Source organism: Oratosquilla oratoria, chromosome 19 (genome assembly GCF_046742065.1).
Source record: "Oratosquilla oratoria isolate Oo_2021 chromosome 19, ASM4674206v1, whole genome shotgun sequence".
NCBI lineage: Eukaryota > Metazoa > Arthropoda > Malacostraca > Stomatopoda > Squillidae > Oratosquilla > Oratosquilla oratoria.
Window position 1 is genome coordinate 17,420,875 of NC_134795.1, and position 16,104 is coordinate 17,436,978.

At 39.7% G+C, this 16,104-nt stretch overlaps 1 protein-coding gene across 1 annotated transcript in view; it reads right to left on the bottom strand.

Moving 5' to 3' along the window:
- Positions 1-4,564: 4,564 nt before the first annotated feature.
- Positions 4,565-16,104, bottom strand: part of LOC143035750 (uncharacterized) — a 21,790-nt gene continuing 10,250 nt past the window's right edge. The window contains exons 2-6 of the mRNA XM_076202673.1: positions 14,859-15,607; positions 13,501-13,720; positions 10,868-10,999; positions 5,491-5,735; positions 4,565-4,949 (exon numbers count right to left, since the gene is read on the bottom strand). Of these exons, the coding sequence (XP_076058788.1) occupies positions 4,889-4,949; positions 5,491-5,735; positions 10,868-10,999; positions 13,501-13,720; positions 14,859-14,908 (708 nt within the window). The 5' untranslated portion in view covers positions 14,909-15,607 and the 3' untranslated portion in view covers positions 4,565-4,888. The remainder of the gene's footprint in view (positions 4,950-5,490; positions 5,736-10,867; positions 11,000-13,500; positions 13,721-14,858; positions 15,608-16,104) is intronic.

Below are 16,104 nucleotides of genomic sequence, written 5' to 3' on the forward strand. Positions count from 1 at the left end.
AGGAAGTGAACCCCACTACAAAAGCAAAAGAGGAGAGAAAAACATTGTAGTGTTTATAAAAGATAACCTGTCACCTGACAGATATAGATTGTGAGAGACATGTGAACTGCTGTATTTGGTTAACGCGACTTTTCACTATGTGGATGGCGAGATGGTGGAAAAATGAACTCAGAAAACCTGATCCGTCCAAGACTAGGATATGCGTCAGTGGTATGGCCCCCTACACAGAGTTAAGGCTATATGCAAGATCGAGAGAACACAAAGGACACCAAGCAAACTGGTTCCCAGCCTGCCAGATAAACCATATGAGGAGAGACCAAAACCACTGGGTCTACCAACTTTGAAAGATCGAAGAGAAAGAGGTGATATGATTACAGTATCCAGGTCGCTCAAGGGGATAGACTGCAATTATAAAAGATATATTTTGACTAAGGGTAGAAAGGCTTTAACCCATTCAACTCCGATGACAAGATGTCTTGTCATTTGGTCAAATAAAACAAAAAATCATAAAACACCAAAATGTTTGATCAAACACCAGAAAAATATGACGTCAGTCCTCGCTTCGCTGCGAGCGAAGCGAGGATTGACGTCATATTTTTCTGGTGTTTGATCAAACCTTTGGGGGTTTTATGATTTTTTGTTTTATTTGACCAAATGACAAGACATCTTGTCATCGGAGTTGAATGGGTTAAGGGGTCATGAGAACACAGAGAAGTGAAGAAATAAAGCTTTACGTAGAGACGCATAAATACTTGGAATACCTCAGAGAGTGACATGACTCAGTCTGGAACAATAGATTAATTTAGATTTAAATACGAGTACATTAATTTAAAAATGAAGAAATGGGCCAAGTTGAAACCAACTATGAATATGGATCTAGGATAACTTGAAGAGAAGGAGGCGGAATCCTATGAACATTGTTCATTCTTTGTATACTGTAATTAGGCACACACACACACGTACATATATATATATAACGTAGGAACCACTGTTGGAGTAGAAAAGACTGGAAACGGGGAATCTATATATTTCGATTGCAAACTGCAATCCTCTTCAGTAGATAAAATAAGAGAGAGCGTGCTGTTCAAGTAGCACCCTTAACAAAAGAAATGGGAAGATGTCTCTACCCTCGGCTCACTCCGTATGTGAGGTCAGGAGGCAAATGAGCTTTCAATAGGTTGGTGGTGAAGAGTCCGGACATTATTTCTAGTTTCTTTATGTGTTTTTTTTTCTTTAATTAGGTGACCATAGTGTCGTATCATATTCTAATTTTGGTCTTATCAGTGTAACTAGTATTTTCTTAACCATTTCTTCATCCATGTAGTCAAAGGCCACTTTCACTGATCTTAATAAGTTGGAAGTTTCTCCGACTAATTTGCTGACGTGTTTGTCTGGTGTCATGCCATTTGAGATAGTTACTCCTAGGTCCCTTTCCAAATCTACTTTTTTTTTTTACTTCCTTTGTACCAATTTTATATTGACATGATATTCTATTTTTGTTTTTTCCAAATTCCATTATGCTACATTTCTTTATGTTGAAGTTCACTTCGCATTTCTGACTCCATTTCCAGACTTTGTCTAGGTCTTCTTGAAAAGATTTGCAGTCTTCCTCTGTACCTACTCTTTTGAGTAGTTTCGCATCATCTGCAAAGAAGTTCATATAACATTACACACCTTCATCCATATCATTTATATAAATAGTAAATATTACCGGAGCCAATACAGAGCCTTGAGGAACTCCAATTATCATATCTTCCCAATTTGAGTTCTTGTCTCTAAGTACCACCCTCATTTTTCTTCTGTTCAAGAAACCTTTCATCCATTACATAAGAACATAAGAATAAAGGATACTGCAAGAGACCATAAGGCCTACACTAGGCAGCTCCGTATCCATCACCACCTGTCGTCCCCATCCATGAAGTTGTCTAATCGTTTTTTAAAACAACTGATAGTTTCAGCGCTTACTACATGGTTACTAAGTTTATTCCATTCATCGACCACCCTATTAGTGAACCAATTCTTGCCTATTTCCCTCTTAAATCTAAATTTGTCCAGTTTATACCCATTACTGCGAGTCCTGCCCTGTTGTTTTAATATGATGACCTTGTTTGCATCTCCCTTGTTATAACCTTTGATCCACTTGAACACTTCTATTAGATCACCCCGCACTCTGCGTCTTTCCAGAGAGTGTAAGTTTAGGTGCCTAAGCCTCTCTTCATAAAATTTCCGAGTCCATGTCATTTTGGTCATTCATCTCTGTACTGATTCTAGTGAATTTATGTCCATTCTGTAGGACGGAGACCAAAACTGTACCGCATAGTCAAGGATGGGTCGAACTATCGCTAGATAGTTTAATAATTACCTCTGCACTTCTATTTGTTACCGTCCTAGCAATGAAACCTAATGCATTGTTAGCTTTATTTCTGGCGCTAATGCACTGCTTCCTGGTTTTAGGTCCGGACTCACCAGAACTCCCAAGTCCCTCTCGCATTCAGATTTTTCTAAAAACGTGTTATCTAAGATGTATCTATTTTTGGGGTTGTGTAGCCTATTATTTCAGTTTTCCTTAGTAACGTTTTGCGTGGTACTTTGTGTGTGTGTGTGTGGGCGTGTGTGTGTGTTGAGTCTTCGCCATTTTGTTCTAATGGCCTCGTGACTCTCTTCTATCCCAAAACCATGCGCGCGCATGGTCTATGGTCATTCAAAATATACCAATCGGTTGCACCGATGCCTCCTTTTTTTTTGAGCGACTTTACTCTGATGCCATATGCCAGCCTGTAAAGAATATTTTCAAAGGATTGGCCTACCACACCTGTGTTACTTTTTCACCATTTCGTCTAAGAGGAATTTATAGCATGAACACACTTTGAACTGACGATTATAATCAGCTTTAAATAAAGTCTAGTTCGTGTAGGGTTAACTAACAAAAACTTGTTTATGGTACCATCACCTTTTAGTTGTTTCGTTTGATATTTCCAAGCCAGGTAGAATCTTCGCTTTTGATGAGATGCTCGGAGATAGGAGGTGGTGGGTTGTGGTGAGTTGGGAGTGGGATGTGGTGGTGGTGGACGAACGGGACAGCCCAGGTGGCAGGAGAAACGAGGTGAGGGTAGATGCGTCACTGAAGCGAACGAAAGGAGGTGATAGGACGAACCTTCCGACCACACCGAGGGGAGATTCCAAGGGCAAAACATTGTGACCTTTCGCTCTATATCGAAATCAAATACAAGGAAGAAAAATATAAAGGAATAAGCAAGCGGAATAAAAAGAAAAACATCACTTGTTTTCTATGGAAGAGGAATGTGTGCATCCCCTTCCCCCCCCCCCGAAAGTTATCTGCAGTGCACACAGCCTCACTGATATGTGATACGATCGTAGGCAGGCCTGGCTTTTCGTGAGGTTGTCACTGGTGATTTATATAGGCATTGGCGATGGCCAGGTGCAAGAATAAGCAAACGAACAACTCTTAGACAACGCTGCCAAGACGGCCATCTGGTAGTCTCCAAAAAATGTACGCACATGTGTCGGTACATTTTTATTGTATTTTTATTAGGGGGGGGGGGCTTGACAAACCTAGGAGGGTGCCAGCGTTGATCCTTGAAAAAAAAAAATTACTCGCTGCAGGATGGAAGAGAAAAAGAAATAAAGATAGATGTCCAAAAGTTGGTGGAGATGGACGAAAATATGGGAAATGTGTAGTTGCGAATAGGCAACAGAGGGAAGAAACGTAGGACAAGAAAAAAAAATACGTTATGTAGCTTACAGTAGATGTTTATACGATCATATTTACAGTATTTTTGTATTTCGTGTCCGGTAACCTGCACTTTCGTCATTGTGGGATAATATCGCGTCTAAGTTGTGGTAAATTAGATATTGGTGGAGATTAATCTTGTCTTAAAAGAAAGCTGCGTATCTCTGGATAGGGTATCACTGAAATTCTCTAAGTATTTATTACCTAACACCTATACTTCCATATGAGTTATGATCATGTGAAAGTAGTCGTTGAATAGTGTGGTTTACTTGCGTTTCTATCCTGTTGGACAAACTCGCCGTGCATTTCTCTTCGTCCTCTGTTTTCGCATGAGGAGACGAGGAGGGAGGGTCGCCAAGTAAATGAAACGGTGGGTCTCTGTTGTGGATGTGTTGCTGTGCTGTGTCTTGCTGCATTGCTTCGGACCCGGGCGGTGGGCGGGAGGAAGGGATGACCCTTCATCCACGAGAAGCTAAGAGGGTTGACGGATGGGAGTGGGTGAGTGCATGCCGTGGCTGGCTGTCTCCCTTTTAAGGGGAAGAAATCTATGGCATATAGATGTGTGCTATATATATATGTTGAGACATTGTGGCAGGTTTGAGGAAGGTGGAAGAGTAAGACACGGGTCTAGGGCTGAGTTTATTCCTGATCGCTTTCGCTTATAGCTATAAGCGGAACCTGTCAGGAATAAACTCGGCCCTAGACCCGTGTCTTATTCTTCCACCTTTCTCATATATATATATATATATATATATTATATATATATACATACATATATATATATATATATAATATGAGCTTCCTTTCGCTTCACGAATTTGGGCTCTGCTAAATATCATCCAACATTAAACAAAACAAAATAAATAATGTAAGTCACCATGTCGGCATGATTCATAAAAGTTGCATGTATTTGGAGATGAGTAAATGATAAAGACCACAATCTAAGGTAATTTATTTACAACCCGTAGACTTGGCTTGTCAGACTACAGCTGCTCGACTATGGCTGACTTGGCCGTGGTAGACGCTACTATTTTTAGCCTTAGTCATTCTAACGCGTCTTAATATAACTTTTTCAGTTTAGAGTGAACAGAGTTAATACGCCACCGGGCTACTTCGAGTGGTCTTGTGGCCATGATGTCAATTCTTCGCGGCAAGCGGAAGAATGGGAGACGATGCTATATCAACCGCCTTCCAGAAGCTGAAAAATCACAAATTATCCGTTAGTAAAAATTTTACAATCAAGTTTATAAATATCTTTAAAGCAAATATAATTATTTCATGTTTGCATGTGAGATCATTGTCTGGTTATTTGCTTATAAAATGATAGATTGCTTCGCCTTCGTGCACTGATGCTCAGGATGATGCACTGATGCTACCATCACATCAAGTGGTGCTCTAACGCTGCACGGTGATACCCATCCTAAATGCAAACATACCCTGCATTGCGTCTACAAAATCATTAATATCATTCTTAAAATAGTACCCGTTGAAAAGCAAACTATACCATATTAACTGTGTGTGTGTGTGTGTGTACGCGCGTGACTCACCAGGGTTTTAGATCACGTGTTGTACTCATGATTGGCAGCTATTGCCCCCCCTCCCCATTATACACAGCCCGATCTACGTGTAATGATGCGATCTTGGACACACACACACACACACAGTCCCTTTTTTTTTTTTTTTTTTTTTTTTTTTTTTTTTTTTTTTTTTTTAGTATTAGAATCTCGCTTTAGCCTTACTCGTATTTGTTGGAGCAGACGAAGTGTCCGAAAGCATCAAGAACGTCTTGAGCTCCATGCTTGTAGTCGTAGTGGACGCGCCTGTTGCTCAGTTCTTCTGGGAGATCCTCAGGTCGTGTATGGTGCATGTATGACAGGAAAATGGTCCACAAGAACGACCCGAGAGAGACGACCATCACTCGATTTCTCTCGGCCACCCAACCGAAATTTACGGTTTGGATGATTGGCCATACACTAACACTGACCTGGTGAAAAAACAAACATATATATATATATATATATATATATATATATATATATATATATATATATACATATACATCAATAAGTATGTTCTTGTGACTAATCAATTCTCCGAGTGGGAAATTGTCTAAAAACATTCTGTGTGACTTTGCTCCGTAGGGTGACCCTATGACGCCAATTGTTGGCAACCCCTTCGATGTCCAGCGTGCACACGCGCATGTGGGGCGAGAAGTACTCCAACGTCTTCAAGTCAAGACTTGAGGAATATTCTACATTGTCTCGGATCCTCCCAAGAGACATTCTATTGTACCCAGTGACCCATGGACCAAACTTTCCAGCCAATTCCCAGAACCACCTGCTCGAACAATAGGCTTCCCCGCGTTTCGGGTCAGACACCCGAAACAGCTGCTCGGACAAAGGAACCTCGCGCCTTCAGACAACAATAGGTGTGGCGCCTGTGATCGTTTCCTAACCGACGCAATTTTTTTTATGTACCCGGTCAGTATATGGCACCATTGTAAATATGTAAATGTATATAAAATCTGCCAACTCCCCGATGTTTCTTCGAAGGTTGCGTTGTATGTATAAACCAGAGAGAACACTAGGACAGTAAAGAGAAGACGCTGCTCAGATTTTGTCTCTTCCAAACACCGGTAGCTTAAATGTAGATAGAACTACACATCTACAAAATACCCAAGTACTTGTGATATAAAAGTCTAGCTATAGGGAGTGCGTGATCAATTACTCCCTCTATCCATTTTCCTCTCCCATCACTGTCATTTCCTTAATGGCTCCCACTGCAACCATCAATCCCTTCCTATCCTCCTCCATATTCAACAGCTCTAAAATACTCTGCCCATCTTCCTCTTACTACCTCCTCTCCCATTAACACCTGTCCATCTGCGTGTTTTACCTTTTTTCTTCTCTATTGGACTCCTCTACCCTTCCTCTCCTAACTTCCTTTCAAATTATCTTTCTATTAATTGAAAAAATGTCAATCTCCTTCCCCATTTTACATCTGACCTCCTCTTTGCTTCCTTTATCTCATGTTTTGTTTCTTTTTTTTTTTCTTTGTACCCCTCGTCCTAGTTTATAACTAAGCCCTGAATGCTCGCTTCTTCTCTTCTACTACCTTCTTCACTTCATCATCCCACCACTCACTACCCTTCCTTCTATTCCCTCCTATCCTCATTGTTCCGCATACCATATTTGCACGCCTTGTCATTCCCTCGTTGAAACCCTCCCATTACTCTTCCACTCACACCTCTATCATTCACCACCTTCCGCACTTCTCTCAGCTTCTCCTTGCACTTCCAATCCTTCTCCTTCTCAATCAAACAGTTTGTTCCGATCACCTCTCTACCTTTCACATTTTTCCTTTTCCTCCACTGGACATCCAGAACTCGTCCTACTATTCTCCTGGGGACCACTCCATTGTCCATTAATGCCTTATCAACCATCTTTTCATTCACTAACTTCTCTCATGTGCACTTATGCTTGACTATTTTGTTAAACACTGTGTTAGCTATCGTCAACTCTCTAAACACATTTTCACTATCAGCTCTCCACTGATTTTTACTTGGCACTTCAAACTCCCTTACTACTTCATCTATTGGTTCATCCCCTACTCTAACATTGAGATCTCCCAATACCACTACATTGGCATTTCTCCCAAATCTCTATAAGCACTCATTTAAATCTACCCAAAATGCCTCACTTTCCTCTATACTCTTCTCACTACCTGGCGCATATGCACTTAAAATGACCCACACCCATCTTCCCAGATTCACCTTCAATCGCATAATCCTTGGGGAAACTTCCACTACAACACGCGCTTTTCTATCTCCTCACTTCATAGTAAAGTCACCCCTTCCCTCTCTCGTACTCTCCTCACTCCCGACACCCTCCCCACTACACTCCCAAATTCACTATCAGCCCTCCCTTTCAACTTAGTTTCACTTAACACCAACACATCAATCTTCCTTCTCACAAACATACCGTCTACCTCCTCCCTTCTACTCTTATCTGCATCACACCCACACACATTAGAAGACCCAAACCTTAGGGTTCCGTTTGGAAAACTCCTCCAGACCCTTTTATGCTTTGACTTCTCGTAGGAATGAGGTTACAGAGAGCAGGGTACCTAGTCCCATCGCCCCATCCCGTTTTAGCCGCATTCTACGACCCGAGCGGGAAAACTCGGTGGCAGTATTCTTTCTCCCTCCTACCACAGGATACAGAGGCGAAAATGGAAATATATACCGAAAGAAGTGGTCCAAGACAGTATCAGGAGGAGGGGACAGCATAACAGGGACAGTCGTAGTGCAATAAAGTACCATCATTTCTCTATGGGAGATTTCCTCTAACGTAGACAAAATTATGTGTAACTCCAGTCCGTAGGGGCGCCCCATATAGTCCCTAGAGTATCACCTTCATGCTACTGTGTAATCTATACTGCACAATAACATGCAGCTAATATCTCAGTCGGAGAATAATAATGATAAAATAGTAATAACAGTGATAATAATAATAATAATAATAACAATAATAATAATACTTTTATTATGCAAGAGATTCTATTTGACACATCGTTTCTGGCACGGGTACGTGAACTGTGAGTGAAAAAATAATATATGGTGTTTTCATTATATAAGGTCTTGGCTCTCACCCAGGCCTAGCTATGAACATTCCCTCATCTTGCTACTAATTAATTTTCGCTCTCTTTTCCCATATATCTCAGCGGTTTTGAAATAAACAAGTTAATCAATTAATGAATTTATCAATCAATTCATGAAAATACTAACTTTATAAAAATGGCACATCAGCTGTAGCTGTTCAATAAGTGAGACCCGTCAAAAAATTGGACCCATCGAAACAGAGTATACAGTAGATTCACAATAAAATCAGAGATTGTTAACCCGTCCACAATTTCTTTCATCCTGACTACTATCATGCTGGTTTATTCACTTTCGAAATCCCCTTCTCGGCAAACTGCTGTGGTATATATATATATATATATATATATATATATATATATATTTATATATATATATATATATATAGACTGTTGCAACAAATACAATCATACTAGGAATAACTATGATTTTACGGTGATACTGATACCTGACCATGAATTAAGAATGTTATATTCCTAGCCTTCTAGCTATTGCAGTGGTAGCGTACTGGCCTCGTAGTCAGGGGTCGGCAGATAGCCTCTGTTTGCTGCGGAGGTAACTGCCGTGTCTGGCATCACGGTGTGGACGTGTGGGGTTGAGGCTAGCCTCTGGTGATATTCTGGTGAGTCTTTGAAAGATTAATATCGGAACGGAAACACGTTATTCATTTTGTGAATCTAGGGCCAGGGTTTTTGTCAATGAGGATTTTTAAAACTTTCAAATAATAGGACGAATGCCCAAGTATATACATAAAAATAAACTAGTTTGTAAGAAAGTGACATGCATTGGCATCTTACTAGAAATGAACTCACAGTTCAACAAAAATATAAAGGTATTAAAGAAGTAGATTTTACATTTTGGGTGTTAATTAAAGAAAATATTTGATTTATTATATGTTTAAAATGGTAGGTTATCAAGCAAGTAAAATTTGTGCTTTGGCTATTTTTGGTTGAAAGAGGGACGTCGACACATTAGAAATATTAGGAACCTTTAGTCGATTCCTTCCTCTCAGGTTTCCTTGGCTCCATCCTCTCTCCCGTCCTACTTTTAGCATCCTTATCCATGTAACAAGAGTTCAGTTCATTTCGGAGAGAAAAATAGCAATATGACGTCATTGAGAGGCTGTCTCGAGCAGCGGTGCTGAGACATCTGATGTACAAACCGAGTCGGTGTGTCAGTTGACCGAACTAACAACGGTTATCATTCCTCGCCACCTTGCCTATATCAAAATTCTCGTACAGTACCTTCCTATCACTGCATTCCACTGCCTTTGCCATCGTCATTCCTTTTTCACACAGTGGTGTAGCGGCGATTGAAAGGAAAATTTAACAGCCAAACATTCTATTTAAACGCATTCGCAGCACAAGCGCCAAATGTATATACTAAACAATGAGTTTTAATTAAGGTATTACATTTGTTTCTTGTATTCATAATATAGTGGTGATTATGCAAATAGGACACTTTTCTCGTGCAAAATAGTTATCAGATAAACCTACCTTGTTTGGTATTTGGTATATAAATGCAAAACATAATATGACGTAGAAAACGGAGCTAAAGTTTCTGTAACGGGCGTCTTGGAGTCCTTACTTGAAGAAGTGTTATGGATGAGGTACTGTAAGAAGGACCATGTAATTCTTACTGTATCAAGAAATAGGAAGAAATTACATGAGTAGTCTAATGTATTATACGTCATGTAACTCTTACTGTATCAGGAAATAGGAAGAAAGTACATGAGCAATCGAGTGTGATATACGCTTGATTTGCGTAGGATCTGACTACAGACTGTATATACTCATGCTAGAACCAAGTCACGCATATACTGCATATGCACACTAAATAATTGACACTAGGTGGCGCTGGCCAAACTCTAAATATGAACAGGATATCTCTGAAAATACAATATAAATATGACATCATGAAGATCCGACCAAGAATCAGTGGCGATTCTAGGACTATGAAAGTGGGAGGGCCAGCTGAAAAACGGGGAGGGGGGGCATGCCCCACCCCCCTCCCTAGAATCGCCACTGCGTGTGACGCCGTTACGGGGTCGGTACCGCAGTAGTATTTACCAAGGTATGTATGTATATGTATATATATATATATATATATATATATATATATATATATATATATATATATATACACAATTTAAAAATAGGATATACAAAAAAAACTGGGGGGGCCAACCTGGGGGCCAGCTGAAAAAATGGGGGGCATAGCCCCCCCTAGAATCGCCACTGCCAAGAAGCCAGAATGAATATAGTCGACCCAGTCGATTGTTGCTCTCCATGATGCCATAGCGTTGCTGTTATTTTCTCAAAGTGAACTGGTTTGTTGTCACTTACAGCTTAATGTTAGTTATAATGTCATACCTTTCAAATATAAGACTAAAAACAAATGTTGGAGGAAACATATCATGCCACAGCAAAGATTAGATCAAGGCAACTATTATACTATACCATCCACGTTGGAACAAACTTGTCGCTTAGTTCCTGAAGAGAGTCAACAAATGGCTTGCCTTCCAGAAGGGACATGCCCAGGAAAAACTGCGAGATGTTCAGAGGTGCAAACACAAGTTGGTCCATGTAACCCTGGAATTATAGAAAAGATGCATGTGTAACCACATTTACTTTTATTCGAATACTTCTAGGGTAAATCTCTACGGCGAGGTGTTTCTGACGCGCTTTCTCATTTTACATCTGTACTGAGTGGTATTTTTTTTTTATCATTGTTGTCGTTAGGCTATTTAATTTCTTCCCGTGGCATCTCCCATGAGGATAATGGATTAATATATTCTAATTTCAAATATGCTACTATTGCGATGTATTAAAGACGGTGATTCCCAGGTAGGTTCTTCCAGGCGATTTTATTCAGCTGAAGATTGGAGTCGAAACAAAGCGAATTCTTGATTGACAGAAACATCTTTGATGTTGCGTTCACTCCCTCCAGTAATAAAATCGGCTGGCAACAGTAAATAAGGTTTATGATAAACGTCACCCCACTGAAGATGTCACACGTCAGTCGACCTTATTACACAAGTCTGAAGTTCACGTGGTACGACCATGTGGGCCCCTCTCCAAGATTCCCAGACAAGGAGGTCGGGTAGGGGGGGGGGGGGACTTGGCCCGGATTCACTTAACTTTTACGATAGTAAAATTTGCTAAAACGTTAGGAGTCCATCTTTCAAATTTCTATAGGACAGTAGCCAGAGAAAAATAATTTTTACGGTTTCACTTAATATTTTTGATACAAAAGAAATTACATGTAAAATACCTGTGCTGCAAATAATTTAAGGTATTAAAATGACTGTTGCACTGATTTTCTGAAAATGAATTCAAAAGATGGGATTCCAACACTTTCCGTCAAATTTTACGGGCATTAAAGTTCGTCATATTCGACTCCTCCTCTCTCTCCACTTTCATCATTTCATATTTTGGCTCGAGACTCCACGAGTCGCTGATGCGTAACTCCCATATGGGACAACTCACGAACGCACACCGGAAACAGTGACGCGACATCTTGTTGAAAGTTCTCGTACAGCAACTAAAATGTTTCTGAAGGTGCATTCTCCGCTAAGAATTTTATAGGGATGAGATGAACCTTCTTATATAGATCTGAATCACTACTGGTTAAGGTCCGGGTGGGTATAGATTACTGAAAAAGATGCACACAATCTTGGCGGGACAGAAGTACCGGCAAGACGTTATTCTCAACATTTATTTGTCATTTCTTATCACTATCGATGGAAATTGCCATCCATCCTATGACGATTCACCACTTTCGTGCTGGGTGCTATGTTTTCTGTTATTCTGAGTTGCTACCGTCAAGGCATGTTAATAATTTCCGTGATACCCCAAGGGAGCATTGGGGATTAGCATGATGCAATAAGAGGCTACGGTGTGGATGAAGGTCGTCATGGTCATTCTTAGAATATTCATACTAAATGCAATGTCCACGATTGTTTCAGGCATTTGCAGTCTAGGCAATTTGAAATACTACAGATGCAACTTCTGCGATTTTATAACACGGTCATATAACATTTGATAGATACAGAAGTATAAAAGAATAAATTTCACCAACATACTCCCATTGGGTAATCTATAATGCTATACAATATGATATATATGTACTAGTCCTGCATTATTTATTTAAGTGTATAACTTAAATCACATTTTACAAATGAATAACTACAAAATGAATGGCTCGCACTGTAGTAATTCGGAAAAGCAAGTCATAACGTTCCCTAACTGACCGTTGGCCGCTATGCTGAAAAAAAAAATCTGGGGGCTCTGTCTATTTTCCATTTTTGAAGAATTGTCACCCCAGAACGCCCACATGAAGAAGAACCGTCACCCCATGAGATCCCACCTGAAGAATTGTCACCCCAGTACGCCGAATATCAACAGTGGAATAAAAATTAGATTAGGTTAGATTAAGTTAGGTTGAATGCACGTTATGCTTATTGTCATCAACTTATACAACCGAAGAATCGTAAACCCAGGATGGTCCACATGAAGAATTGTCACCCTAGGATCCCACATGAAGAATTGTCACACTGTCGATCCCCGCTTTCCCAGCACGCTGGAGTTATGAGGAGTGTTAAAAAAGGCGAGGGAAATTAAAGTATACACCATCGTTTTACAATTGTTATGAAAGGCGTCAGCCAGAAAAAAGTGAAATCTACACATTAGTACTGGAAGCCTCACAATCAACCGAGACTGACATCTGAAAACGAACAATCCACTTATATCTGGTCTCTTTCGCAATGATGACGCATTTTTGTTACATTTATGACTATAATACTAATTGCACGTATCCTAACTGAACACCCGTATAGAAAATATGTTGAACTGTTTTTTCTTACACATCATGAGTGAAGCTTTTTTGTCATGATAGTGTTGACAAATCTGTTCGGGAAGGACGGGGGCGTCATGTTCAGCTCGTCTAAAGAATATCTTCAAGGTACTATATGCTACCCAGTAAGTCGGAAAAAAGTTACCGGAGAGAATGGGGCTTCCCTTCAGTATTCTGAACCAGTTTTGCATCATCCGATATAAATCTATGAAGGCTCAGGCGATCACTGTATCTGTACCTTGGCAACAGCGCTTTTCAGCCCTTTCCCTGGGATGATAAGTTGGGCAATCTTGATCCACTTGTAGATGAGAGGCGCATTGACACAAGACCCGTACAGTCCATAACGGATCATCTCCATTAAATCAAATTTTTCACGGGAACCGTCCATCACCTGCTGTAGAAAGTTGCTTGCAGGCCACAGCACTAGGTAGGTGGCCATCCCACGACTAACGGGGTACCTGTAGCGAAGTAGCAATGGTGATAATCAGCTGTAGCGTTGGAAACGGATGTTCTGAGTAAGATAAGCCATGCCATGCATTTGGTTTGCTGTTATGTTACTGAGGCAAAATGTCAAAGTGCCGCATTCACGAAACTATTTTGCCTTTATGAAAATTTCACGAAAAAATATGTTCATTGGTAATAGAACTAGTATTTACTTGTCTAGCACTATGTGTAAAACTAGGTACGAGGTTCCAGGCAACGTGAGAAAGTCACAGGTTCAACTATTTCTCTCAGCCTATGTGCTTCAGCAGTTCCATTTGAATCACGGATGCAGTTTGGATGCGTGAATGTCAAATTATAGTTATCTTGATTTACCGCATACTGCATTCATGATATGTTGGTGAATTGTTACACATTCGGTGTTGCCATATAAGATTAAGGAAGTTCAAATTCATAATTTTTTTTTCAAATCCCGTTGAGATAAATTACAATATCATTTGCCAATGTTATGAAATATTTTCAAACTACGAAATAACGAAAATGCAACACATCGAATGTAAGCACACTTGTCGGAGTATACAAATACTTTCCCAGTTAGTGACCGTTGCTCCAACGGTCAACGTGCTGGGACATTCACATATTTCTTAGGACCATAGCAATCAACAGTATAGGGCTAGTGGAGATAATTTAAAGTTTATGTCTGATATTCAGTGAATTCATGCGTGCGAACACGCTGGGGTTATGAGGAGTGTTAAAAAAGGCGAAAGAAATTAAAATACGCACCATCGATTTACAATTGTTATGAAAGGCGTCAGCCAGAAAAAAAAAGTGAAATCTACATTAGTACTGGAAGCCTCACAATCAACCGAGACTGACATCTGAAAACGAACAATCCATTTATATATGGTCTATTTCGCAATGATGACGCATTTTTTGTTACATTTATGACTAAAACCAATAGAATTTATTCAGTTAAAGAATCACTGGGAAAATATGAAGCATGGTGTGCTAAGATGAAATTAACAACTTAAACAAATGCACTTTGACATATATCCTGTACAGAATATGTGACATCATGTAAAATTGTAGCTAATGTTACATGACTATTGCTTTTCCACACTCACACTGACTACATTTCATTGTGTGTATACTTACTTTATGAGAACCGCTTGCATCCCGTTGACAAGAAATTTCAAGGACATCATAGAGAATGGCAAATTGAGCTTCTTTCTTCGAGTATCCTCACTACGTTTTCTGATTTTCGTAAGTAATTAGCACATACAATGGTATGTTTGTTTTTATTTTGTGCTTGCAACCAAATATGGAGCCTCGTATGTTTTAGTTCGTGTCTGTGGTGAGCAGTTATGTACTGTAGATGTATACAAAGGTGAAAGAGTGGAGTAATATATTTAATTATGCTATGTAGATTTCAGGAACTCCTAAAAACTTAAATGAATGTAAGGAATGGCAGAAAATTAGGTAGTGTTGCTAAACAGAATGTAATAGTACCGAATTCCGAAAATGGAGTATGGCAGTTCGGTGTTACTGTATTTATTTATATAATTTACCTATTATACTATTTATTGGTGCTATTTTTTATTTGATAGATCGGAAACAGTGTTGATTGAGAATCACATTTAGCCACTTATGGTTAGGATGTACAACTGTATGATACATGTATAGGCAACATTGAACAATAAGTATGCAATGCAGAAATATGATAAAAAATACGATCAGTATAATGGTGGTTGTATCACCGAATGGGGTTTACGTTGATGCCCTAGGGAATACGAAAGCAAATGGAATTGTAGGCAACTTCTGTTTGTACTTGTAGGCAAGCTTTGAAAAACACGTAATGTTGGAAGAATTTGGCGGGAAGAAGTCGCAGGTCGAGTCGTTCGAATCTGGAAAAAAAATATGTTAATGGATGGATGTACATATTCATCTCAAATAATTTAATAAAAAGTACTAAGAGTGATTAGACCTTTTGCTACCGAGGAGGTGCCACGGATCAAAAGGATAAATATAGAATAATTTGTAGGCAGCTAGAATGAAAGGAAAAATGCCGCCCGGTTGGAAAGGGCGGAGATAAGCTTTAATGCATTCATTACTGCAAAGGATGCCACAGAAGTATTTCTAATAGTCCTGTAGCAGTTTAATAAAAGGAAAAAAACGTCATCATGTCCAGAAGTTGAATCTGAACTTGACACCGTCGTTCATCTGACGAAGCGTGAATAAAAACAGAATAATTTGCCAATCCAAATACTACGCACAACAGATACCCAGAGAGGGAATACATACGCGCGCGAATGAGCATTGTAGTAGCATTTCGTAATTGAAAATCTGATACATCTCAAACTGGAGTCTGCAGCGCTGGAATAGTCATCACACACACACACAC